This window comes from Emys orbicularis, chromosome 2 (assembly GCF_028017835.1).
Source record: "Emys orbicularis isolate rEmyOrb1 chromosome 2, rEmyOrb1.hap1, whole genome shotgun sequence".
NCBI classification, from domain to species: Eukaryota; Metazoa; Chordata; order Testudines; family Emydidae; genus Emys; species Emys orbicularis.
This window is the reverse complement of record NC_088684.1, coordinates 257,192,124-257,219,241: the sequence shown is the minus strand read 5'-3', so window position 1 is coordinate 257,219,241 and position 27,118 is coordinate 257,192,124. Positions and strand designations below refer to the sequence as shown.

The window sequence follows — 27,118 nt, the reverse complement described above, 5'->3', positions numbered from 1 at the left end:
GGTTAACCCCAGAAAAGGATTTTGACATAAAACAGGTGATGAATAAAACATCGCTCTCTTGTGTTACAGAACTAACATGTACAGTTAATTCCCTGTGGTTTTGCATCTGAGTTATCGTAGCTGTCAAGCTGCAGATTTGGTACCTGCATCTGGTAGACGTACTTTTATTTACAAGTTGATAACATATATACAATTATTGTTAAAAAGGAAATCCTAACATATTATTTGGCTTTAACTAAAATTTGTCATAAAGTGTTATATTGATTTAAATAGCCGAATACTTATCATGTACTCTAATAATAACAGTTAGCAAGCTGAAATATAATCTCCTTATACAACTATTCACTGAAACTTAGAATGCCTTAGTTTTAATCAGATGTGAGGAAATCCCACCATTGATTGCCGTGCCATAAAAAATATACAATGTCCATTATAGACCGGTTTTGTTTTGGTTCTAGTCTGTTTTCTCATCAACAGTTTTGCCAAACTTTCTGCAATGGAGCTGTAGCAGTTCATGGCAGGACCCTCTTGGCTCCTGCTCCTGCCCCTGCTGCACTGATAAAGTCACTTGGATACCCTGGGGTTCAGTAACCACTGGTGCTTTTTATTCACAAGTTGTGCTCCCACCACCTTTTCCCAGGGGTGAAAGTAACTTAAAGGACTTACCGGTACGCCGGAGTCCTGAGCAGGGGGCGTGGCCTCAACCGGAAGAGGAGGGGCTTTAAATCCCCAGGCCCTTTAAATCAAGATTTAAAGGGCCTGGGGCTCCAGCTGTGGTAGCGGCGGCTGGGAGCCCCAGGCCCTTTAAATCACCCCCGGAGCTACCAGCTGCAGAGGTGGCTGGGAGCCCAGGGGCTAGGGGGCCATTTAAAGGGCCCGGGGCTCCACCTGCCACTACCGCAGCAGAGCCCCAGGCCCTTTAAATTGCAGACGGAGCCCCAGGGGCTCCTGGCTGCCATCGCTACTCAGGGCTCTGGTGAGATTTAAAAGGCCCGGGGCTCCGCTGCAGTAGTGGCGGCTGGAAGCCCCTGGCCCTTTAAATCACCGCCGGAGCCCCGCCACCGCTGTTACCCCGGGGATTCCGGCAGCGGGGCTCGGGCAGCGATTTAAAGGGCCAGGGGCTCCCGGCCACAGAGGAGCCCCGGGTCCTTTAAATTGCCGATGGAGCCCCAGGGGCTCCCGGCTGCCACCGCTACCCCAGGGCTCCTGCAGCAGGGCTCGGGAGCGCCTGGGCCTTTAAATCACCGCGGGAGCCCTGTGCCGCTGCCGCTACCCCGGAGCTCCTGCAGCAGGGCTCGGGCGGCGATTTAAAGGGCCTGGGGCTCTGCTGCGGTAGCAGTGGCTGGGAGCGCCCAGGCCATTAAATCACCACTGGAGCCCTGTGCCGCCGCCGCTACCTCGGGGCTCTGGCAATGGGGCTCCAGTGGCGATTTAAAGGACCCAGGGCTCCCCGCAGCAGCCGGAACCCTAGGCCCTTTAAATCACCACCCGAGCCCTGATGCCGGAGCCCCCAGGGCAGTGGCAGCAGCCAGGGGCTCTGGCGGTGATTTAAAGGGCCCTTTAAATCACCACCTGAACCACCTCTGCCACCCAAGGGCTCTGGCAGTGGGGCTCTGGTGGCAATTTAAAGGGCCCGGGGCTCCAGCCGCTGCTGGGAACCCCAGGCTCTTTAAATCGTTGGCCTGGGGAAGCCAGTCTGGTCCGGTATGGCATACCGGCTCTTGCCAGTATGCTGTACCAGACCGTACCGGCTTACTTTCACCTCTGCCTTTTCCCCATACACAGCTTGCTTCTAGTGTCTGCTCCCAGGAGGGAAGGACTATCACTCTGCTTCCTCCCCTTTCCCTGGCTTCCTTCCCTGCAGCCTTTATCTAGCCCCAGACTAATTGGGTGGGCAGCTGTCTCCCATTCACCAAATAGGCGCAAGTTTTCTCTAGCCAGCTCCAATTTCCTTCCCATAACGGGGGTTGGCATGACAGAGGGCTGAGTCAGCAGTTCTTGCCCAGCACCCTGTCACAGTAGCTAAAGTCAACAATTTTAAGACAAAACCTTGAATTGCTGACTTTGGGAAGTGAGAAAACTATAGGTTTAAACTTTGATAGGGTTCCATGGGGAAAAAGAGAGAATCCATTATCACATTGCTTGCAGTTTTTTTCTACTGCAGCAGCAGCAACAACAATAAAATAGAATTAGGCCAAATTTTACTGTTATAAGTTTTCTGTTGCAAATGATTTTGTCAAACTTTCTGAAATGCATCTAAAATTATAATTACAAGAAATAAATTCACTTTGATTGTCCTCTATTTTTTCTCTAGTATGTTGTTAGACTGTAGGCTGCTCAGGGAAGAGCCCTGTCTTATACATTTGCAAAGCAATGTGCACACCTGCAGTAAGCTCTGTGTGGGCACAGGGATCCACCCAGCCAGAGCTAATTGCAAGACTGGTGCCTTATAGTGACATAAAAAATGACAACAATACATTACCAGAGAGAGATTAATATCTGACTGTAAATCAATCCCAAGACAAAAATGGACAATTTATCAGCTCCATCACACACTAATTTTTATTATAGAATATATTCTATCTTATTAAATAGTTTTGTATCAAAAACTCATTTGGCAAAAATTCACGCAGTCAGGGTTAAATCTTGCCTGTTGTGCCAAGCCAGAAACAGAAAAAGGTCTCAGAACTCTACCCCCAAGGCCGGGGAGAAGCACAGGTAGTGCTATTCCAGTATCTATCCCATAGCTGTGTCCTCTCCCTGGCTCTATTTTGGGTTTGAACTAGGGATCCATGTAATAGCAGACCACCGGCCACACCCTCTGTGCTGCAACAGAAAGAGCTCAGCTCTGCAGAACCTCCTCGTATTCCCCCGCACAGCAGAACCATGCTGTAACAACGAACATCGTGAGAATCCCGAGGGATTGATTGAACCAGGGACCTTTCAAACTAAAACCATGGGGCAAAGGACTAAGTCCCCTAACTGGGACAGTAGCAAACTCATCTTCTGTGGATCAGGCACAGAGGGGGTTTAATAACACATGCTTAAAAGTGGGTAACACTATCTGAGACAATTTACCTGTCCAGGGAGAGGAGGGAGAGGGCAGGTTTTGGTCCTTAGATGTAAGTGGATTGTTAATGATGCAGAGGGAAGAAGAGAACATTGCAAGTTATGAAGGTTCCCATGGTTCTTTCATCCACCCTAGTATGACAATTTCTACCCAAATGATAGAAACTTAACAGGAACAAAAATAGCTAATTTGTTTAATGAAGAACTGACTTAGCCCATGCATGGCACATAAAAGATCTGTTACATAATTACTGTTTTAATAGGCTTGTGCTCCCTTATATCATTGGAGGACCCTTAAAGCCACCCCTGAAAAGGATCCAGTTGGCACCTGCTATGTCGCAATTCAGAACTTCAGTGCGTATGCCGAGTATTCTCCTTGTCGCAACAGTAAGTTTTAATATAAATGCTCTTGCCTCAATAGAACTGAAATTGGGATCAGTGGTTTCATACTTTCAATCTTAGTGCTGTCTTGGCTAGATGAAAATTACTGAGGGATGTCACCCAGGGAAAGAATATAAAGAAAGGCAGACATTAAACTATATGTCTCCACTTGGATGCTTTATCATATAATTAAAAGAGCAGAGATTAAGTAAATAAGGCTTGTGCAATTATGGTGATAAAATATAATTTGCTTAATTTAATAGGGTTTAAAATGCAGCAAACAGATCTCGAAAAGCATAAGTAAGCATTTTTAAACGGTTGCTCATTCTGAATGTGAATCTGTCATTATAGAATTGCCATCCTAAGAGCAGATCCTGCACTGAGATAGAAATGGCTGCATTGTCCGAATCACCAGCAATAGGTTCATTGTGTATTACTTCCTGTGCACAAGAAAGCAGCCCACAGTAGCAGTGCTACTGCACATGCTGATCTGTGTTGTGTGGGAATTGAGGAGCTCCTCCACAACTCTAATGCCTTCCTGCTTGTGGAATAGGTAAGAGAGGGTGTGTATCAAGGCCCAAGCCCAATTATTTATAGGAATACACAAAATACCATACTAGGTCAGATGAGTGATACATCTAGTCCAGTGTCCTGCCTCTGACAGTTGTCATTACCAGATATTTTGGAGGGAGGTGTAAGAATTCCTGCAGTAAGCAATGATGGGATAACCTGCCCCAAGGAAGTTTCTTCCTACCTCAAAAGCTAAAGACTGTCTTAAGCCTCGAAGCATGAAGGTTTATAGCCGTTCCAACACGTGTGTGTGTGTGTGTGTGTGTGTGTGTGTGTGTGTGTGTGTGTGTGTGTGTGTGTTGTTTTAAATATTTACTACAATATCTCTATATATTCTTGTTATCCATATGAATGACTTCATCGCTTTCTGAATCCTGCTAAGCTCCTAGCCTCAGTGATTTTTTTTTTATTATTTTATTTTGGCAAAGAATCACTTCATGTGCTATTTCCCTAAACTCTAAAGGTGTGTCTGCACAGCTGCTGGGAGCGAGTCTCGCAGCCCAGGTCAACAGACTTGCATTAACAGGGCTCGGGCTAGCACGCTCAAAATAACTATGTAGATGTTGCTGTGACATTCGAGCTTGGGCCCTGAAGCCCAACCCCCTACCTAAGCTTGAGAGCCCGAGTTCCCACACTGCTATTTTTAGCGTGTTTGCTAAAATCTAGCACAAATCTGTGGACCCAGACTGCAAGACTCACTCCCAGCAGCTGTAGAGAGACATCTTAAAGGCTCATCCAACTGTCGTTAAAATCAATGAGAAGAACCCGTTGACTTCATGGGACTTGGATTGGGCCCATACAGAATCATTTCAGTGTCTAGCAGTTACTTCTCCCACAGACCAGAAATAGCTGCTGTTTCACAGTTACTTGCCATGTGGTGTTTTCCAAAGTTAATAGCTAATATTATGGGCTAGCCTATGTCTCTGTGTGGAAATGCCCACAGGAGGGCTAAGTTGTTGATGTTCAGTTTGTTATTTGTGTAGTAGCAACAAAGTGCTGGGCAGACAAGTAAACAGACCTGCTCCCTCCTTTGAAGAGGCTACGATAGTGAAATTTGCCAAGTTCCTTCTTGTGGAGTTCTAGAGATAACATCATGCCATGCTGTGAGGTTTGCCTGCAGGGCCAGCCGAGGCAGGGGGACCAAAAGGGCAGTTTTCCCCAAGCCCCCCATTCTGAGTGTTGTGACCTGGTGCATGGGGTGGCAGCACCATTCAAGTTTGGCCTGGCCATCCCATTGTCATGACTAGGTCACAGTGCACAGAGTGGGGTGCCGAGCCCAGTCCCATTGGACTGAAGTTACCACAGCTGGGTGAGTGGTGGGCAGATTCACTCTTCAGCCCCATCCATTACCCTCTGGGGCCTCTTTTGAATCCATGGTAATTTTGTTGGAAAGGGGGGGGGGGTCAGTTTTAGATTTTGCCCCAAAACCTCTGTGTAGCCCTGTTTGCCTGCCCTGAGAATGCACACCTGAGATGTGTGCAACCAAGCAGCCCTGTGATTCTTCCTAATATCTGCAAGAAAATCCCATGGAACTCAGCACATACAAAGGCGACTGGGACATCTGCATGTAGGGCCAACCCCTCAGCATTACCCACTAGGTTTTCCACTGCAGAGTTGCTCCAGACAGAGCTGCATTACCAAGCCTCCCTCTCATGGCCTAGCCCTTACACCCAAACCCCTAACGAGGGGAGAGATGACACCACAGAGTGAGAAGCTGAATCTGTGGGAAAATAATGTTCACAAGCTCTGCGCTAGTTCCTGCTGGTGTGTCACTTTGGCTTTGCTCAGGGATGATGCCATGTGGAGGGACTGTTCCAATGGCCATCCTCACTTGATGTCCAGTTGTAGCCCCCTGAACCTGCACATCGCCAGGTGCCTGGTGTTCCTAGGGAAGGTCCTCTTTAAGGGTTTGAGGAAGGAGAAAAGATCGCCACATTCTTCTTCCCTCCCTCCAACAGATATTGGGCAACTGTAGCAGGTTACTCTATTCCAAGTCTATTGCTTCATGGTGATAGAACTAAGAAAGAAGAGTCAGCAAATATACATGAAAATGCAGAATTATATTACAGTTCAATACTTGTTTAACCCAAAATCCAGTCTCTCAAAAAGCTTGGCTTTATGAATTACCTGTATGTCCCTCAGGGTTGTATAGATAGCCAGGATCTCCTGCAGGGTGGATCCTTTGAATACACCCAGATTGACCCACCCTCCAAGTCACTATTTATCCAAAAGTTTCAAACTTCCCAAGAGACCCTTATTTTTGTATTTATGGCAAATCAAGCTGTTGCAGCAATTCTATGACTCCTTGCTAAGCCACTCATTTTTGGTTACCCACACTGGTTCGGACAGGATGCCTATTGATTGTGGCTGGAGACCCTGGCTAGGCAGTGAGAGAAGAATGTCCCAAGCAGTAAATATCATTTTTCAAGATATCATCATTTGGCACCAATCTCATGGCTCTGCAGAGGGCCCTGATTTGTTCATTACATAGAGTCCCATATAATCTTTTTACCTCCTTAGGTGGTTTTGTACCTTTTGCCTCAAGGCTGTGGGGTTTATTTAATTGCACAAAAATTCAAGAAAGTTGCTAAATGTAAATAAGCAAAACAAGACCACATCCTTAAGACAATAACTGCATAAGCTCACAGCCTTACTACCAGCACCAGATCCTGTCAGACTGGATCCCTAGAACGTTTTGTATGCTGTTGTGATTCTGCTATCCGTAAATGCATTAAAACAGGGGTTCTCAACCTTTTTCTTTCTGAGGCCCCCCACAACATGCTATTAAAAACTCCAGGGCCCAGGCCAGCAGGAGAGGGGGAGACTCGGGGCTCTGGGCCGGGTGGGGGGAAGGGCCCTCATGCATAGATGTACTTTGACTTCTATTTTGGGTGAGCAGGGGCCTGTGGGGGTTGAGCCAGCTCCGCATGGCAGGGTCCGGGGAGGGAGCACCACCTCCACCCCCTGACTCACCTCAGCAGGCCACCTGCCTGTCTGGGATGTGGGGGGTGGGGCACAACCAAAAATTATAACTCAAAGGTGAGTGCAGGAAGGGGGTAGCTAGGGACTGTGTGCGGGCAGGGAGTAGCTCGATGCAGAGAGAGGGGTAGCTAGGGGCTGTGTGCGGGCAGGGGAGTAGCTAGGGGCTGTGTGCGGCCAGGGGAGTAGCTCAGGGTGCAGGGAGGGGGTAGCTAGGGGCTGCGTGTGGGCAGGGGGGTATCTCAGGGTGCAGGGAAGGGGTAGCTCATGGTGAAGGGAGAAGGGTAGCTAGTGTCTGTGTGCCGGGAGGGCTCCCCTGCAGTCCCCGTTCCCTGAGGGCTCTTCCAGCCACAGAGCTGGATCCTCCCGCCCAGGCGGCTCTTACCAGCTGCGTGAGCAAAGGGGGCTGGGAGCTGAGAAGCAGCTTCAACCCCCTGCAGCAGCAGCAGCAGGAGACAAGGGAATGCCAAAGCTGCCTACTCCATGACACCAGCCAGAGCAGCAGCTGTCCTGCACTGCCTGGCTCCTGCTTCCTGCCTCCTACCTGGCCAGGGGACGGGGAGAGAAGGAGGTGACAGGGGGTGTGTGTGTGGGGAGCTGCCACGGGAATGCCCTGTTCTTGCACTGTAGTTTTTTTTTTTTTGCAGGGGCAACACCCACATGTCCCCCCAACTCTGCCCATAGGCTCGGGGCTTCTGCCCTCTTGGGAGCACCGGAACTTGGGGCTCCCGAATTCAGCCCTGCTGTTCCTGGCGTCTGCCCCTCATGGGGCGCCAGAGATTGGGGCTTCAGCCCCACAGAAGGTGCTGGGGCTCGGGCTCTAGGTTTTAACTGTGGGTTCACAGACCCCCAGGGGGCAACAGACCCCCTGTTGAGAACCACTGCATTAAAACATACTTCTCCAAAATAAAAATTAAAATAAAATCATATAAATGCTTTTATATTTTCTTCCATCCTCTTTCACCGAAATTTTCTTCCTACTATAACAAACTATAGTACTGATACAGGAGTTGGATGTGCACTATTACTTTGAATTATGGAGATAAGGCAATACTACAATATTTAATAAAATATGTACCCACAACGGAAACCTGTAATACAATAATTCAACACAGTATATATTTTTTCTTTTTGTTGTTGCAAGTAAATCTGGTTACTAATTATTTCTCCTTGGGAAATCTTGTAGTGATGTAGTATATGGCAATTCATAGATTATAAAGCCAGAAGGGGCCAATGTGATAATTTGATCTGGCCTCCTGTATTACAGGCCATAAGACTTCCCCAAATTAATTCCTGTTTAGACCATGTCTTCTAGAAAAACATCCAAACTTGATTTAAAAATTGCCAGTTATGGAGACTCCCCCATGACCCTTGCTAAATGGTTCCAGTGGTTCTCTGTTAAAAAATTACACCGTATTTCTAGTCTGAATTTGACTAGTTTCAACTTTCAGCCATTGGACCTTGTTATAACTTTGTCAGCTAACTGATGAGCCCCCTATTATCAAACTTCTGTTCCATATATAGGCATGCACAGATTGTGACCAAGACACCCCTTCACCTTCTCTTTGTTAAACTAAATAGATAGAGCTGCTTGTATCTTTCACTATAAGGCATGTTTTCCAATCCTTTAATCATTCTTGTGGCTCTTCTCTGAACCCTCTCCTATGGCAATAAGTAAGTTCTACTCAGGCATTATGAGATCAGTAAATATTCATATTTTGATAATGCAGGCAATGCAGATCCTGAAGGACAAGGTTTCTGTCAAGCAGGCTTCAGCTTAGATTTTTACAAGGTAAGAGTCTACTTTTTAACTCCTTGGATGAAATTTTATGCTGATTTATCCCCATTGACCTCTTCCTTCATCTATTCCAGTCCCTCGACTGGAAATTCATCCCCTTCTTGTTTTGAGTAACATTTTTCATGAAGTTGCTGCTGTGACATTACACTCCATATTCTTTATGGAAATATGCTTGTGATATGGATATGGCATAACTGAGATGTACTTTCTGCAAGATGGCTCATGTAAGGTATCATTGGAAAGGTTATGATTTACTAAATATGTTTATCTAATTTGTATGCATGTATCGTTTTTGTATCTGAAGCTGGGAACATTGACCATGTCTCTGTATTTCAAATGTGCTACATTGGATGAGGCCAAACAATGCTAGGGACTTATTGAAGAAATGCACACAAGCATAAGGATTACCCCAGGAACTGTGTGCAATAAAAACCTCTCAGAGATAGCTCTACACAATGGAAACTGTTTGACCCAGGTCAGATAGCTCTACACGATGGAAACTGTTTGACCCAGGTCAGATAGCTCTATACAATAGGAACTGTTTGACCCAGGTCAGATAGCTCTATACAATGGGAACTGTTTGACCCAGGTCACAGCAAAAAACTTTCCAGCAAGTGGGGGGAAGATATAAAAGAGGAACAATGACGACATGAGGGGTCCTCACTCTCCCTAGAACAACATACCTGAAAACACCTGAGGAACAAAGACTGAACTGTAAGAAGTGATGGTCATAGAATCATAGGAGATTAGGGTTGGAAGAGACCTCAGGAGGTCATCTAGTCCCACCCCCTGCTCAAAGCAGGACCAACACCAACTAAATCAGGCTAAAACTAGGTTTTAGGTCCCAGGCTACAATCTTTAGCCTGTGTATGAAAACCTGGGAAAGCGAAGACAACTGGTGCCTTAAGAATCTACCAGCCTGTTTATCACTCAGGGTGAGAATTTGCTAATTTGTATCCTACCTATCTAGTGTGTCAAGCTTAATTTGCGTGTTTTGTTTCATTTGCTTAGTAATCTGCTTTGTTCTTTTTGCTATCCCTTTAACCACTTAAAATCTACCTTTTGTAGTTAATAAAATTTGTTTATTATTAAACCCAGTTTATGCAGTTTCTAACTGGTGGGGGCAAGAAGTCATGCATATCTCTCTTCTCATTGAGGAAGAGGGCGAATTTTATGAGCTTGCGCTGTACACATATTTCTATTCAGTGCAAAACAGAAGTATTTTGGGTTTGTCTCCCAAAAGGGGTGGGCACGTGAGTGCTGGGGGAGCCCTTTCACACAGAGCTGACTTCAGTCTGTCTGCAGCGGGGTGTGACCCTACTTGTGTGTGTATGCTGCAAGAGGCCGGAGAGCCTAATTCAGCAAAGCAGGAAGAGGGAACCCAGGCTGGTTGAGCAGGAGAGGCTCAGTTAAACCCCAGTACATCAGGTGGCATCCTGGGGGACGGGGAGCAACCCATCACAGCTGCAATTTCTCAAAAGTTTTACAGACTTGAAACTTCCCAGCTTAATTTCAAAAATAGATAAAAGCTGCTACAGATAACTTTTTACTTGTTAGATGCACTCCCATTGACTTCTCCTGAATCCATCCCAGCCTGTGCTATAGGTAGGGTGACCAGACAGCAAATGTGAAAAATTGGGACGGGGGTGGGGGAGTAATAGCAGTCTATATAAGATAAAGACCCAAAAATCGGGACTGTCCCTATAAAATTGGGATATCTGGTCACCCTAGCTATAGCATTACTATTGCTCTGGCCATCCCAACCTTCAGAAGTGACTTGTGATTTTGGTTGTGTCATGGGGTGCATAGACCTTAGGCAGGCCTGGCAACCAAGGGGTTAATGAAGGAACTGCCCATCAGTGCTGATTGGCAGCCTCAGAGCAGCTGGTTGAATAAAAGAGCTGAAAAGCAGAGGGGTGCGGTGGCTGCCAGAGGAGCCAGCAGACCCGGGAAAGAAGGAGCTGCCAGCAAACTGGTGAGAAGCTGCCTCAGAGTGACAATGATCCAGAGAAGGGACAGCCAGAGCCACAGGCTGCAGAAGCCTACAGAACCAAGGGAGGCAGGAAGGAGCTCAGGGTATAGCAGGATTCTGCCTGCCTGGGTTAAGGGATCTGAGCTGGAACCCAGTGGAGTGGTTGGGCCTGGATTCCCCTACTGACCCCTTAACAGGGACTTAAGAACCAAAGGGGGTTCCAGGCCTATTGATGGCAAGGGTCTGATTACCCCTGTCAAACATAAGGGCTGCCCTGTACAACCCCATGGGACACAAATTAACGTCCTTTTCTCCAGAATAGGACTACAGAGATTCAGAGAAGCAGGGTGGCCTGCTGATCTGGGCAGATGCTGTGCAACATCCTGTTTAACCAAAGGGGGGCACTGCCCCAGCCCATGGGGTGCCTCCATTTTTGTGTGCCCAACTTGAGTCACTCACCAGGGCCTGATTTTTAGAAAGTGCTGAGCATCAGCCCTTGAGTGTTTTTTTGTTTATTTTTTAAATCCAAGCAATTTATAGGAGGATTCTTTCAACAACAGGCTAATAATTCAATAAAATTGGTTTCTTCTGGGGGGGAAAAAGTGCTTTGAAAGTGTGTCCAGTGCATTCCCCTATGCCACCTAGTAACAATACTATGGACCCTAGGAATACACTTTGTAGCTAGTGGGTCTATACCGCTACTAGACCACCAGGGCCTCACATGTGTGTCTAATCACAGTAACCGTACATTGTGTTTCTGAGACACATTGTTATCCATTTTACATTCATGTTATTCTTTTCACCCAATTAGCCTGTTGTGAAGGGATGGCTATAAGGTGGCTATAGCCATATTGGTCTGTAAAGCATTGCTTTGGATACGTTGGGCATCACTGATCTCTTTTGTGTTATCTTCATCTTTTGTTTACAAAGAAACAAAGCAGTCTTTGAGAAATGTTATTCTGTAGATGCCAAACAGATTATGGCCCTGATGATTCAGGAAAGCATCCCTATCCAGGAAAGACACTTAAGCATGTGTCTTGACTTTAAAGTTAATCTCATACTCAACCGCTTTCCTGAAAAAGGGTGGATTAAAGCATGTACTTAAAGAAGTACTTAAAGAAGTGCTTTCCTGCATCGGGGCCTATATCCTGTATCATGACCTTGATTTTCCTTTTGCGGTTTAAATAAAACAGTACAGTTGTTTAGATATAATTGTACTAATTGCTTTTCCTCTGCATGTTATCGATCATAATTTAATATTGTTCATTTCTGTTGTTTTTGTAGAATGGGGACCTTATAGTAGGAGGACCTGGGAGTTTTTACTGGCAAGGTATGTTCACTCACTCGGTTAAGTTAAACCAAAAAGTAAAGGCCAGGTGTCAGGAGAAAGTTCATCCTGAATTCCTGTTATTTTCTAGATGTAAGGTAATTGGTTTGAGTCTGATGTCTCATATATGTGTAAATCAGAATAACTGCTCTGAAGTCAATGTAGTGACTCTTGTGTGTTTTTTTAAAAAAGAATGTCATCAGAATTAGGCCATGGATTCTATAGTAGGTGAAATGAGGTAAATATTTTACTGTTGATATTTTGGAACATTTTGCCTTTTAATGGAAAAACTTAACTTTATTTTCATCTGGAATTGAAGTGTCAATTGTACAATAGAGAGATTACATTGTGTGTGACATTTTCATAGCATAAGTTACAGTTTGGGATTTTTAGATTGATTTCTGTCCAGACATTTCTAATACCCCATCTCATCATTGTGGTATCATGGTGCCACATATATAGATGAGACCAGCATTGATATAGATAAGGGCGGAACATTTTTGCCCCTCCCTTGATTTAACCATTGTTACGATAAGGCTCATTCTTGGTGTCTGCCTACCAGGAAGACATTGTCAAGCCATTCGGCAGCTCCATTGTTGTGGTGGACCTGTGTAATGGGTTTTGTATTGTGTCACTGAAGGAGAAAGATTCTGACTCATTTTGACTTCTGATGAGATAGAATTCCATATCTCTGAACTCTCCACTGAGAATACACTGCCCTAGGGCTGTAGGATCCCATTGAATTATAGCTGTTATGGAAAGGCTGTCACTGCAAGAGCATGATCTAGGCCTATGTAGGACTTGGAAGGTCTGGGCCAGCACTTTGAAATGGAATGGAGTTGTGTTAGTTATGGTTAATACCGTATTGTGTTCCATATTGTCTTCTCGTTTCTGAATGATGTGGAATGCATTGGTTTAAATATTCTCAGAGTGGCAGTGGGGAAGGATTGTCCTAATAGCAGTGGTTATGCACTGCTCTTCTCTACGGCAGCAGTCTGGCAATACATTGTTTTGGCAATGGGACAGTTAGTGATGAATCGAGTAGACAGCGTCTTGAAACCTACATTTAATCTTAAATCTTAAAAACTGTAGATAACCCTACATTTTAGGGAGTTGGTTCTTCTCTGAATTCATTTACTCTATGAAATTATTTGAATACAGGGCAAGTAATCACCACCAGTATTGCAGATATCATTACGGACTATTCATTCAAGGATATTCTAAGGAAACTGACAAGAGAAAAGCAAACTGGAGTGGCACCACCTATATATGATGACAATTATCTGGGTAAGATGTACAATCTAGAGGCACTGGAGTAATCTGAAGAAAGCAAATCCTAAATTATGAAGGCCCCAACCCTGTAAACACTTCCACACGTGCTTGACTTTAAGCACAGGAGTAAGAAATCCCATTCAGTAATTTGCTAATTACTTTAACGGGACAACTGACATGCTTAAAGTTAAACACAGGAGTAAGTGTTCACAGAGTCAGATCCTAAATGGCTAGCTAACTAGGATGCTATATTTATGCATGGGTTTTAATGTACTTAAGCAAGCATACTAATTTTTCATGTTCACACCTTTTTTCAGTCGAGGGGAAATGATTTAGTTTACTGTAATTAGGGACTGTTTCAACTGTTAAGAGAGGGAAAAGAAACTTCTTTTTTGTAATGCTTTTGTACAGTAATTTCTAAGGGCGCAATTCTGCTCTCATTGAAGTTAAGGACAAACTATAATTGACTTCAAAGAGAGCAGTAGTGGGCCCTAAGGTGATACAGTACATTCCTGATTTTCCAGATAGCATGGGGGACATGGATTTTATTTGGATCATTGAGAGGGCAGGAGCCATTCAGCAGCAGGATGGCTTCCGCCGCGGCCAGAGGCTTGTTGTTATCCTCCTCCTTGCAATCCTGGCTGAGGATCTCTGCTCTGCCCTACTCCCTCCCTCCCATGACAGTGGGGCTGCAGAGGGCTCCCTGCACTGCCACAGGAGTCATTCAGCAGCAGGGGGGCCTTCTCTGAGGCCAGGGGCTCATTCTCCTCCGTACAGCCCTGGCCAGGGCTCTCTGCTCTATTATCCGAATCTCTGCATTATCCAAATCCCTTCCTTGTCCCTCAGCATGAGATACAGGCTGCAGAGGGCATGTATCTCATGCTGGGGGTTGAGTAAGGGGTTCAGATAATAGGGTTTCAGATAAACAGGAGTAATCTGTACATAGAGAAACCTAGACCTCTTTGAGTACATGTTTTAAAAGATAGCTGGTGGCTCCTTCTCTCCAGGAATTGTGTGTAATATGCGCATAACTCTGCATGTAACAAATGTTGCTGTCTTTTCAATGATTGTAGAAATGATGTAGTGAAGTTTGATTGGGATGCAATTAAATAGCAACGTGTTTCCTAGTGATTTAGGCCTGTAGAATTATTGTACTTTTGAGACTTATGATGAAGGTAGTCATAACTTGACAAATGATTTTCCTTCCCCTCCCCTCCCCCCAGTCTTAGATATACTAGTTTATAAAGGTTTTACAGAGATTATTGAAACAGAAGACAAACCTGGTTGTCCTTCCAGAAGCATGTTTCTTTGGAAGTAAATGATTTGTCAGGTTTCACACTTGTAATTTATTCTTAAAACAGGATACTCAGTGGCTGCTGGGGAATTTACTGGCGACCTTGAACAAGGTAAGAAGCAAGTCAAAATGTAAAGCATATGACTGTGCACATGTCTATTTATCTATTTCTGTTCTCTAAATGGGAAAATGGGTCTTAAACATTTAAAATATTAAAGAGTGGGATAATGTATCTCTACCCAATGTACTTGAGGGCAAATCTTTCCCTGGGATGGTACAGCAAGGGAAAGTAGAGCTACAGTAGCCAAAACCTATGCCTCCCCAGCCATAGGTAACTTTCTGCCTAGGATGAGATTACACAGGTAGGACTGGGGGATAGCACTCTACGGCCTGGTCTACACTACCCGCCGGAATCGGCGGGTAGAAATCGACCTCTCGGGGATCGATTTATCGCGTCCTGTCAGGACGCGACAATCGATCCCCGAATCGACGCTCTTACTCCACCAGCGAAGGTGGGAGTAAGAGCCGTCGACGGGAAGCCGCGGAGGTCGATTTTGCCGCCGTCTTCACAGCGGGGTAAGTCGGCTGCGATACGTCAAATTCAGCTACGCTATTCGCGTAGCTGAATTTGCGTATCTTAAATCGACCCCCCCCTGTAGTGTAGATGTAGCCTAAGGCCACATCTGCCAGCTAACTCTAGGTGCTTCTGAGAGAAGTACTATTCACTTGGGATCCTGGACGTTTCCTAAATGCTACAGACCATGTCCCTTGAGGACATGGTGCATGGGACCAGGGCCGGCTCTACCTTTTTTGCCGCCCCAAGCGGAGAAGCACAGAAAAAGAAAAAAGCGGCTGCAGCAGTGCCGCCGAAGAAGAAAAAATGAAAAAGCTGCCGCCAAACTGCTGCCGAAGGTGAAAAAAAGAAAAAGCTGCTGCCGAACTGCTGCCGAAGAAGAAAAAAAAAAAGAAAAAGCTACCGCCGAAGTGCCGCCGAAGAAGGGGGAAAAAAAAAAAGTCGGAGTGCCGCCCCAAGAACAGACGGAGTGCTGCCCCTTCAGATTTGCCGCCCCAGGCACCTGCTTCCTTAGCTGGTGCCTAGAGCCGGCCCTGCATGGGACAGTTTGTTAACTGTCCCTCCTCCTAATGCAGTGTGTTCTATTCTGTTCTTGAGTTACTGCTTGTGTAGTGGGAAGAGGATCCCTATACTCTCTCCTCTCCCTCAATCTTGCATTTCAGAGCAGAGCTGGTCAGGGTTGAACTTTTAATATTAAAAATCTATATTTAGAAAGAGAGAAAACATTATACAGGCAAATGAAATAAGGAACTGATCCCTTGAATAAGAAAGGCTTAAAGGCACATGAACAAAAATGCCTGAAAGAGAATAATGCATGAGCTTTAGAAGTGAAGGCTCTTTCTTGGATCGAATACATTCTACAGTGGGGTGTTTTTATAACAATTTGCATGTAGGTGGCAATTTCATCCGGAAGATTACACACACATTACAAGTTTAATACAATTATTTACCAGCTACATATCTATAATGGATTCTTCACCAACATAAAACTCGGCTGCCTCTAGGATAAAATGGATCAGCAATGTAACAGAGGACAGCAACAAGACCTTCAAGTTTAGGAGAATCAGTGAGGAAGAATTTTCAACTGCAATTACAGAGAAAATATTTTGTAGCGAGGCACAATCTCATTACCCAAATTAGAGTTTGGCTTCAACTCTGAGGTTCATGTTGCTCCCCTTGTGACTTCGGATCTTAATTGGTCTCAAATGGTGAAGACCTTGGTTTTATGGTATATCTGACCTATGCCTTCCCTAATAAAAAGAACAGGAGTACTTGTGGCACCTTAGAGACTAACAGTTCCCTAATAGTATGGTTCAGGACTGACTCAGAGCAGCAGACAGCACCACCTACTGAATTAGCAACACCACTTCCTCCAGTGTTCAGTAGAGGTCTTAGCCAAATATTGACCAGGCCTGACCCTGTCTAGCTGATTTTCGCTGAGCTCTGAGCATATATCTAGAGAAGCTGATAGGCACATTATATAAATTTAAAAATCTAACATCAGTTACAGAGATCTTTGATACAGCTAATAGGCAGCATACTCTCAAATAATAGGGGCTGTATGGTAGCAGAATTTAAGTGACGGTGCTCCAATCAGCTAAAATAATGTATTCACTAATTAATTATTTATCTTTTCAGAGTTGGTTGCTGGAGTGCCAAGGGGAGCACAGAACTTTGGCTATGTATGTATTGTACCCACATTTGATCTGATTAGTAGTAAAAATGCATGAGCTATGCTATTTTGAGGAGGAAAGGCTATATCATGTTTTTATGCCACATTGTACCTGCATTCCTTATCCAGGCAAAACTCCTATGGACTTAGACCTTGATTCAGCAAAGCATTTAAGCATGTGCTTAACTGCTTTCCTGAATTGGACTTTAAAGCTCGGGCTTTTATTTATTTTTGAAGTCTGTATGTTTTGTAGACAATTACAAGACTGCTTTGAACTCTTGTGCCAGTATTTCCGTAGCTGCAGACTCAAATCCAAATTCACCCCAAGTCCATGGGTGTTTGATGTGCTGTTCTGATTGTTCCCATGATGAAGAAAGATCCAAGTCTGTGTAGCTCAGGGATGTTCAGATCTGGTTTTCAGTTCAATGCTTTATGCATGTGTTATGAAACTGTCAGATATGAAAAATCATGGTATAAATTCTGAAGAGAAGAGAGAGCAGGGCAGATTGTGAAACAATGCTTATCTCCTTATAGAGTAAATACAACAAAAGCCAGATTTCAGGAACAATCTGCTTGGGAAATTGACAGTTCCCAGCTACAGACCTGACTGTAGTCCTTGCATACCCTAAACTGATTCCAGATTCTAACATCATATTGCCAGATTCCAACCTCATATTGGAACTCACTGCTCAAAAAAATAGCACCCTATCTATAGTACATATATGCTTCCCCCGGATATTTTAGTATTTGAGCACCTCACTGTTTTTAACATATGGTTCCTTACAACACCGCTGCCAGGCAGGGAAGTACTATGCTCTCCATTGTACAAATGGGGAACTGAGGCATAGAAAATCTAAATGACTTGCTCAAGGTCCCACAGAAAAATCTGTGGTGAAGCAGAGAACTGAACTAAGGACTTTTAGGTCCTATGTTAGTGCTGTAACCACTGGAACATCCTTTAACTTTTCTAAATATACCTGTAGTTACATTACAGTATAACTTGTTATGGTATGACTGGAACCTTTTATATTTTTTTCTATTGCCAGGTTTCAATTATTAATTCTACAGACTTGACCTTTATTCAGAATTTCACTGGTGAACAGGTAATGTCAAAGATCTAAGTAATAATATACTATCTCTCAGAGGAATATAATTGCATCTAAAATATTATAGTTCTAACAATTTGTTAAGTAATATTTTCTACCCTTTGAAATAAATTTTCATAAAGGTGCAGAGGTTTGTCAGGAAAAACAATCTTTTAATGAATATGAGATATTAAAATGTGCGTGTTGTTTTTTATTTACAGATGGCGTCTTACTTTGGGTACACTGTCGCCGTGTCGGATGTTAACAGTGACGGGTAGGTTATACAATGCACCCCAATCTCATTGAAATCCAATAGGAATTGATTGCCTAACTCCTTCTTTAGTCCCTTTTGAAAATCCTGGCCTTAGTAAATAATGTTCACACTACATCTCCAAAAGCCATCATGATCCCTTTATATGGAAAAGCTAAAATAAATATATCTGTTAATAAACTCTGTTTTTCTAATGCTCTCAGTTGGAAAATGTTTCTTAGACTTCTGTACAGCTCTTCTGTGCTTTTCTAGCTCTAATTATCCAGTTTGGGTCTCAACTTTATGAATTCACTTTTCCTTTTTTAAAACTTGGTCTAATGGCCTTTGCAGAAGAAGTTTTAGTGGAGTTTTTCTTATTGACAACTGAGAAGATTGTTTGGAACAATAAGGGCAGAGTTAGAACATCCAAATTCTGTTCAATTTCCTAATATTGAAAGAGGCAAGGAGTAGTGGTGTTGGCTGCCTTTGGAAAGAGGTGGGTAAGAGCCAAAAGTAGAATGGTTCAATCTGCCTCTATGGAAAAGCAGAGCCTTTCTTTTTCAATTTCTCTTATACCCCTGTCCATCTCCCATTGCAGCAAGGGCTTCTTAAGGTCGCTAGCCTGTCCAAAAGGAGCTCAGCTGGTTGGTCATGGAGGTCCATGCATACTGCATCATCTTTTGAGGTTTGAAAGTGGCCATGCTCTACAATAGTTCCAAGAGGTATTGTGCCTGCGTAAGGATCAATGCCTTTTAGAGTTCCCATTACTCAGGGTTATGCCTTAATGACACTATCTGGCTTTTAAGCCCTGATTCATAGACCACTTAAGCACCATTAACTTTCATGTATGTCTGCACTACAAGTGCAACAGCAGCATAGCTTTGGTGCTGCAGCTACGCCACCATAGTGTAGACATTTGCAACAATGATGGAAGGGTTTTTTCCATTGCTGTAGTAAATCCACCCCATTGAGAGGCAGTTGATGGAAGAATTCTTCTGTCAATCTAGCAATGTCTACACGGGCTTAACTACCTATTTTAGGAGTGATGTAGCTGGGTTGTCCTAAGTTTTAGGTGTCAACAAGACCTAAAATTGTGAATAGTCTTAGGGTACGCCTACATAGGGATAAAAGCCCCATGGCACGGCTGGCCCAGGTCAGCTAACTTGGGCTTGCAGGGCTAAAAATTGCTGTGTAGATGTTCAAGCTCAGGTTGGACCCTGAGCTCTGGGACTCTGCAAGAGTGGAGGGTCCCAGACCTCGGGCTCCAGCTGAAGCCAAAATGTCTACACAGAAATTTTTAGCCCCACAGCCTGAGCCCCACAAGCCTGAGTCTGCTGACCCCGGCCAGCCACGGGTTTTTTATCTCCACGTAGACATACTCAAAGTAGTTGGCAGGATCAGGGCTTTAGTGAGTGAATGTTAACATTAGCTCTTTATCACTGAGATAAGATCACTAATACTTTGAGCCTTGGAGTTTCCTCCCAATGTTATTTCAGGCTTATAATTATAACTGTGTGGCTATTCACCTACTGCAAAATATCCGAAAGAGTTGTACACTTCATATGGGACACTTTCTCTTGTATTTATTTGTAGCTGAAAACCATAATGTATGAAGTATTCTCTGTATGCTAAATTGGTGTTTCCCAACTGGTTAATTGAGATCCTCCCCAGCCCCCCACGGGGTTACACAAGGCAATGGGGAGGGCTGTGAAGCATTGAACATTTTATTATAATTCTAAAGAAAATAAAATGTCCAGAATAACTTCAGGATAGCCAAAACCTTCAAATTCTGTGAGGTCACCTGTAGAATTTGCAGTAGTAATTGGAGTATACATTTTTTAACTTTTACTTTTATAGTAAATGTAAGAGGGTCAGGACAATTTTTTCTTTTGAATAAGGGGTCACCAACCTGAAAATGTTAAGAAACACTGTGCTAGTATCATAAGAGCTTTATAGAAGTTGATTGTGGCTAGCTTCATCTCTCACTGAGCCAACGAATTCATGAACCGGTTATTTCTTGGGAATCTGCTAGTCACTTGCAAGATCTCTTAAGATCTTTTTAAAACGTTCTGTGTTCCTTTAACTCCATAGCTGTATGACAATAATGTCAGCAAACAACTTTGGAGGCTTGTGTGGTCTCCCATCCTGTATCTGAAAGGAAATCTAATGACTCTCTCTGAGATCTAAACATCCCACTGAAAACAAAACACAAAGAAGCTTCACTTGATAAATGTGCCTGACTGCAGTCCAGTAACTGACAGCATGTACATTAACTAGAAATATAACTCAGAAGATGAGACTAAGTCTGACAAAAATTGGTTGAGGGAAAAGATATGCATGGAAAAGTTGTTATAGCTAGGGATGGTGGAGAAATTAGAAGCCGGGTGTCTGACCAGTATCGGAAACCTGATTCTTTATCAGGCTGAAAAGATAAATAGGGACAATGCTTTTACTTGAGTAAGTTCTGAGATTAGATCTTTTTATTTTTCATAATAATTTAGACGGCAGCTCTGATCAACTTTAGCCTGAGCAGTTCAGCTAAATGTTCCAGGGCTATTCTTGATGTAAAGTCTGCAAGTGTTTTAGGGACACAAACAGGATCAAGAAAATCTTGGTTATTGCCTTCCTACAGTTGTGTCCACCGGAGTCTGGTGGCACCTTAAAGACTAACAGATTTATTTGGGCATAAGCTTTCGTGGGTAAAAAATCCACAAAAGCTTATGCCCAAATAAATCTGTTAGTCTTTAAGGTGCCACCGGACTCCTTGTTGTTTTTGTGGATACACAGACTAACACAGCTACCCCCTGATACTTGACAAAGAAATCAGTTATTGAAACTAGAAACTTCCATTTTGTAATAAATTTATAGACAAATTCTTAGCAAGGAGATGAAGGAAAATTTTCTTTTTAGGTTGAAACCATATATCCAATAAAAACAGTGGAATAAAATGTTTACCAGTCTTTTATTTATACTATATCAAAGCTCCACATAGTTACACTTTAACCTATTGACACTTCCCATACTCCTGCTGTTTATTACTCAGCAGGATACAAAAGAATTGCATAAAATTCCAGCAGGTGGTCAGCTTGTGCTTTTTAACGTTGTTTTATTAGAAAGGAAGCAATACTGGCTAGTCACATTTATGTGCTGGAACAAACATAAATATATTGATTTATGTTAACTACAACATCATGGTGCAGTAGTGAAATGAGTCTAATGAAACTTATTAAAATACCCCCATAGACTGAACTACAGTTATGGTTATACATTACCATTTGGGGGCTTTCAGTCTTACTTTTACTCCTGCTGCCTTTTAAAAGGGATGGTGTCAACTTTAGTTTGGCTCAGATTCACATTTTGTAAATATAAACCTTTACAAAACCTTAGAGCAACTGAAATATGTCCGCAATTAAAAAAGCCAAGCACACAGGTGTTGATAACCAACCAAACAATTCCTCTGCAGTGCTTGAAACTGAAACATTGAGGTACTAGAACCTGGAAAGTAAAATTAGCTATAAACCAAAAGTCAAACTGATTTACTGCTTTTTATTATCCACATTGAGAGAAATGCAAACAAGTAAATGAGGATCATGGAGAGAAACAAGTAAGTTGGAGGGGTGGGGGCGGGAGAATTCTCCCTTCTGCTGAAGCCCTTGTATATTGCTGTGGTAATGCATAAAGAGACATAAGAGCCTTGGGTTTGGCCAGGGAAGAATTCCCACTGGAACAGGCTTTGCAAAAGGGAGCTTACCTTGCACTAAAAGGGCCCCACTGCAAGCCCTAATATAGGAGGTGTCTTGGGTGCATGAAGGTGGGGAAGCTGAGCACTATGGAGAGGTCAGGCAGTGCTCTTACCCATAGGCATTTAGAGGCTGGGTGTTGTAGCTTAGGTGGATGCCCATAGGCAGCCCAGAATTAGGAGAGTATAAAGATGGCTTAAAGCCACGTTAGCACCCTGTCCCCGTCCATCCCCCCCATCCCGTCCCCCCCGGCTGCAAGCTTGTGCCAAAAGCTTGCTCTGAACATTTAAATTCAAGTAAGTAATCTAAGTTGTTAATAGTAACCTAGGTGACTATATTTGTTTACAACACATAGTTCTTGGCTCTCCCTTTGAAGGGTTCGCCATCCCCCTCCAACCAGATTTCTAAGGATCAGATTGTATTTGGCCCTAGCACTGGTGGGTGTGTATGGGGAAGGCTCAGTTTGCATGCTTTTCACTTGTGTTCCCTATGCAATGCCAGATACAACAGCAGTTCTTTTGCTCAGGGGAGTAAGCACATAAGAACGGCCATACTGGGTCAGACCAAAGGTCCATCAAGCCCAGTATCCTGTCTTCCAACAGTGGCCAATGCCAGGTGCCCCAGAGGGAATGAACAGAACAGGTAATCATCAAGTGATCCATCCCCTGTCATCCATTCTCAGCTTCTGGCAAACAGAGGCTAGGGACACTGTCCCTGCCCATCCTGGCTAATAGCTATTGATGGACCTATCCTTCAAGTACAAGGACTGCTCCTTTTATTGGCCCCAGGGCACAAGTCACCCCAGGGGCAGGGCAAGAGGCAGAGCCACAAGACATCATGTAATGAAAATTCACCTTGTCACTTACAACACTAATTTACAAAGGATTGGTCCTGCAGTGAAGGCACTAGACTGAGACTCAGAAGATGTGGCTTCAATTTCTGACGCTGCCACGGTCTTTCAGTATGCCCTTAGGCAAGTCACTGAGGCTCACCTTTTTAAAGATGTTTATGCGTCTAAGATACTCATATGCACCTAGTGAGATTTTCAGAAGTGCCGAGGTGCTCAACTCCCATTGAGAGTTAGACACGTAAGTGCTTTTGAAAATCCCACTAGGTGCCTATCTGACCCTTTAAAAATCTGTCTCTTATTCTCTCTGTGCCTCAGTTCCTCTGTGTAAAATGGGGATAATAATGCCTCCTTTCTCTTCCCCTTTCCTTTTTCTCCTCTGGTTAGATTGTAAGATTTTGGAGCACAGACCATCTTACTAACTGATTCATACTGCACTTAACACAGCTGAGTCCCGATCTCAATGGGGGTCTCTATACTGTACTGTAATAAAATAATAACAATAATGAATCTAGGAGGATGATAGAGCTACTGTGTAATATATAGTGTATGCTAAATAATTGTAAAACAATTGGTAAAATACAGCATTCACGGGACACAAACAGCATGTTCTCTTTTTGTGGCAGTCAGCAATTTCAACTAACATGCTGTCCAAACCACTAGCGTCGTTCATAAAAAGAGAAAGATTTGGGGTTTTTTAGTGTGGGGAAAAAACCCAACAGCTTTAATATTTGTTTGTTCATTCAGCATCTGCTTCCTTCCTTTTCAGGATATGTGTAGCATAGGATGGTATCTAATATTTAAAACAATGGAAGAACTAAATAAATGTAACTTTACATTTTAAATTACAGTTTTCCTTATGGAGAAGTTCTATTGAATTTATAGAAAATAATATTTCTATAGGTGTTTTGAAGCAACTTATAAAATTTCACTTCTATATGGTGGTTAAAAGCATAGAAAAGATCTCATTCTCTGTTATATTCTATATGATTTAGAATATTATCTATAAAGCCATATTACATTTCTATAGAGCCCTGTTGGTTTAACTCCTCCTAAATTTTATATGCTTTTTACATAAGAGTTAAGACATATTAGAATTTGTTGTGTCTCTCTCATTGTGTTGGTTCCTTGCTGGGAAGGATTTTCAGAGATCATTTCAGGCTCAAGGTAGAAAAAGCTCTGCTCTCAATTAAGTAAAGTTTATTGGCATGACAAAGAAATACCATTGCCAAAATTAAATATATTACAGTCAAGTTATAATAGCGTTTCACAGTAACAGAGGATTTCCATGCCCTGAGCCTGCCACTGAATTCAATGTTGCTTGAAAGCTTGTCTCTCTCACCAAAAGAAGTTTGTTCAATAGATATTCTCCTCTCACCCACTTTGTCTCACTGAAGTCAATGTGAGTTTTCCTATTAACTTCAGCAGGCTTTGAATCAGGCCCCACGTACCCATTTGATATTATTGGTTTATATCTCTGAATCACATATTGTGAGGCTATTTCTGCTGCTTTCTCACTTCTTCCAGAATCATGTCATTTGGCTGAATTTCCCATTGACATTTGGTTTTGTTTTTATTCCTCTAGTTTAGATGACATCCTAGTTGGTGCGCCCCTCTTCATGGAGCGTGAATTTGAGAGTAAACCTAAGGAAGTAGGGCAAGTTTACCTGTACTTGCAGGAAAGTGCTTTCTACTTCCGAGACGCACAGATACTGTCGGGCACTGAAGTATTTGGTAGATTCGGCAGTGCCATCGCGCATCTTGGAGATCTCAACCAGGATGGATATAATGGTACTTAATTTATATATTATATGTTATATATTATGTGTTGCAAGCAAATTGCCTGCGTACTGAATATGATGGTACTTCAGGTCTGAAGATGGCTTTCTTCCAACTTCTTGAAGAGAACTACAGGAGTTAGAAAATGCTTGGGGAAAAAACCAAATAAAACAATATACATGTTTGTTTTTCTGCAACCCTTCCACTTTTAACATGTAAATGTGCTATTGAAAGTGATGAGAATCTCTCTGTGACCTAGTGATTGGAGTAGGAGTCTGGCCTAGTGGTCAGAGCAGAATCAAAGGGCAGAGCCGGAGTCGTGGTCAAGAGACAAGCCAGTGATGAGAATCAGGGGTTATAAATCAGGGGGTTCAGAGGCAGGCAGTGAGTAGGCCTGGAGCAGAGCAGGCCTGAAGCAGAGCCTGGAGCAGAGCAGGTTCAGAGGCCTGGAGCAGAGTAGGCCTGGAGCAGAGCAGGCATGGGGTGGAGCAAGGGGGTCAGGCACCGCTTCGGGCATAGAATGCATTGAGCTGCCACTGTGCTGCTGTTGGTACTTAAATGGTGACCTGTTGACCCTTCTGCCCCATCAGGGAGCACAGTCACTTAATGAGGGTTTATTGGGCCCAGACGAGCTCATTGGGTTGCTAGGCAACCATGCCCAGAGCCAACTGAATTCCTGACACATTGACTAATCCTAACAAAGAGGAAATTAAGGGCCATATCCTGTTAGATTTAAATGAATAGTTCCATTGACATCAATGCTAACGCTGAATGTACATTAACACTTTAATATTGTTTCCCCTTTTTAACCCAGTCGACTTTGTTCCTCTTCAGGAACTCTCTACGAGAGGTTTGTTGGGACACTCAGCTCATGCCCAGACATGGGGTAGACTTTGCACTCTCATTGACTACTGTTCTATAAGCCATCAAAAGGAATGGGATATGCTACTCCCAGCCCCTTTGGTGCTGTTCAACAAAGGTAGCCAAATGACCGCCCAAAGTCCTATTGAACTTTTCCACCATCCCTTCAGATTGTGGGTGTGCTGTGGTGGGTGATAGTTTTGTGTATGCCTAGAATATCACAAATCTGTTGAAACCCTTTGGATTCAAAATTTCTCCCTTGATCTGTGCATAACTCACATGGGACTCCAAATCTGGTGAAGAAATCATTCACTAGAACCCTATTACTGCCACAGCCTATTGATTTCTGCTCGGAAAGCCATAAGCTATTTTGTGAAGTAGTCCATAGCTACCGGCAACTATTACTCGCCAGCCTCTGTCTCATTTTACAAAGTTCAACTGCTTGATTCCCTCTATCAACTACAGAGTGTATCTGGTACAGTCGGCTGGTACCTGTACCCATCCCCCCCGGTTTCTCCCATTTCCTATCCAATATTTCAACTTTAAATTCCAAGCTTTCCCACTGTGACCAGGAAGCTATTACTGTGGTATTGTGAGGTGACATTACATTCCAGGGTGGCTGTGTTTGCCATTTGATTTTCCAGTCACACACTATCCTGAAATCAGGATCCTCTCGTTGGGAAGATTTTAGTTGCTCTAGGGTCCATTCTTGCAGCCCCACCCCCCTTGTTCAAGGATGAACCAAGAACATGAGCACTAATGCGAATTAGAGGAAGGAAGGCACACTCCCCTGGAGCAATAATTCCTTGCTGTCCTGCTTAAGGCATTGTTTGCGGACAAGGCATTGACACCGCCATGCTTATGGCCAGGCCTGTGTGTAATTGTGAAATCATAGCTCTGCTATGGCAAGCTGGTAGCTGTCCCTCAGGACTTCTGAATCTAAAGAGCCATTGCAGGGAACCATGGTCTGCCCTGACCATATACTTCCTCCCATACAAATAGTAATGAAAATATTGTATAGATTTAACCACTCCTGGGTATGTCTACACTACGAGAGTAGTTCGATTTTACTTAAATCGAATATGTGGAATCAATATTGCAAAGTCGAACGTGTGTGTCCACACTAAGGACAGTAATTCGACTTTGTGAGTCCACACTAACGGGGAAAGCGTCGACATTGGAAGCGGTGCACTGTGGGCAGCTATCCCACAGTTCCCGCAGTCCCCGCTGCCCATTGGAATTCTGGGTCGAGCCGCCAATGCCTTCTGGGTAAAAAAATGTGTCGAGGGTGCTTTTGGGTAACTGTCGTCATCCGACCGTCACTCCCGCCCTCCCTCCCTGAAAGCACCGGCGGGAAATCAGTTCGCGCACTTTTCTGGTCAGTGACAGCGCGGACGCCACAGCACTGCGAGCATGGAGCCCGCTGCGACCATCGCTGCAGTTATGGCCGTTGTCAACACCTCGCAGCTTATCATCCACCTTTCCCAGAGGCAGATGCTGAGAAATCGGGCGAGGAGGCTACGGCAGCGCGGTGAGGACCTGAAGTCTGAGAGTGGCACAGACCTGTCACAAAGCACGGGACCCCGCGCCGAGGACATCATGGTGGCAATGGGTCATGTTGATGTTGTGGAACGGCGATTCTGGGCCC

The 27,118-nt window shown here is 43.9% G+C and overlaps 1 protein-coding gene across 1 annotated transcript in view; it reads left to right on the top strand.

Moving 5' to 3' along the window:
- ITGA8 (integrin subunit alpha 8) overlaps positions 1–27,118 on the top strand; it is a 181,501-nt gene that overhangs the window by 19,258 nt on the left and 135,125 nt on the right. Inside the window, exons 4-12 of the mRNA XM_065398815.1 lie at positions 3,333–3,456; positions 8,730–8,791; positions 12,054–12,099; positions 13,258–13,383; positions 14,730–14,774; positions 16,875–16,918; positions 17,955–18,011; positions 18,215–18,267; positions 24,416–24,621. Coding sequence (XP_065254887.1) covers positions 3,333–3,456; positions 8,730–8,791; positions 12,054–12,099; positions 13,258–13,383; positions 14,730–14,774; positions 16,875–16,918; positions 17,955–18,011; positions 18,215–18,267; positions 24,416–24,621 — 763 coding nt within the window. The remainder of the gene's footprint in view (positions 1–3,332; positions 3,457–8,729; positions 8,792–12,053; positions 12,100–13,257; positions 13,384–14,729; positions 14,775–16,874; positions 16,919–17,954; positions 18,012–18,214; positions 18,268–24,415; positions 24,622–27,118) is intronic.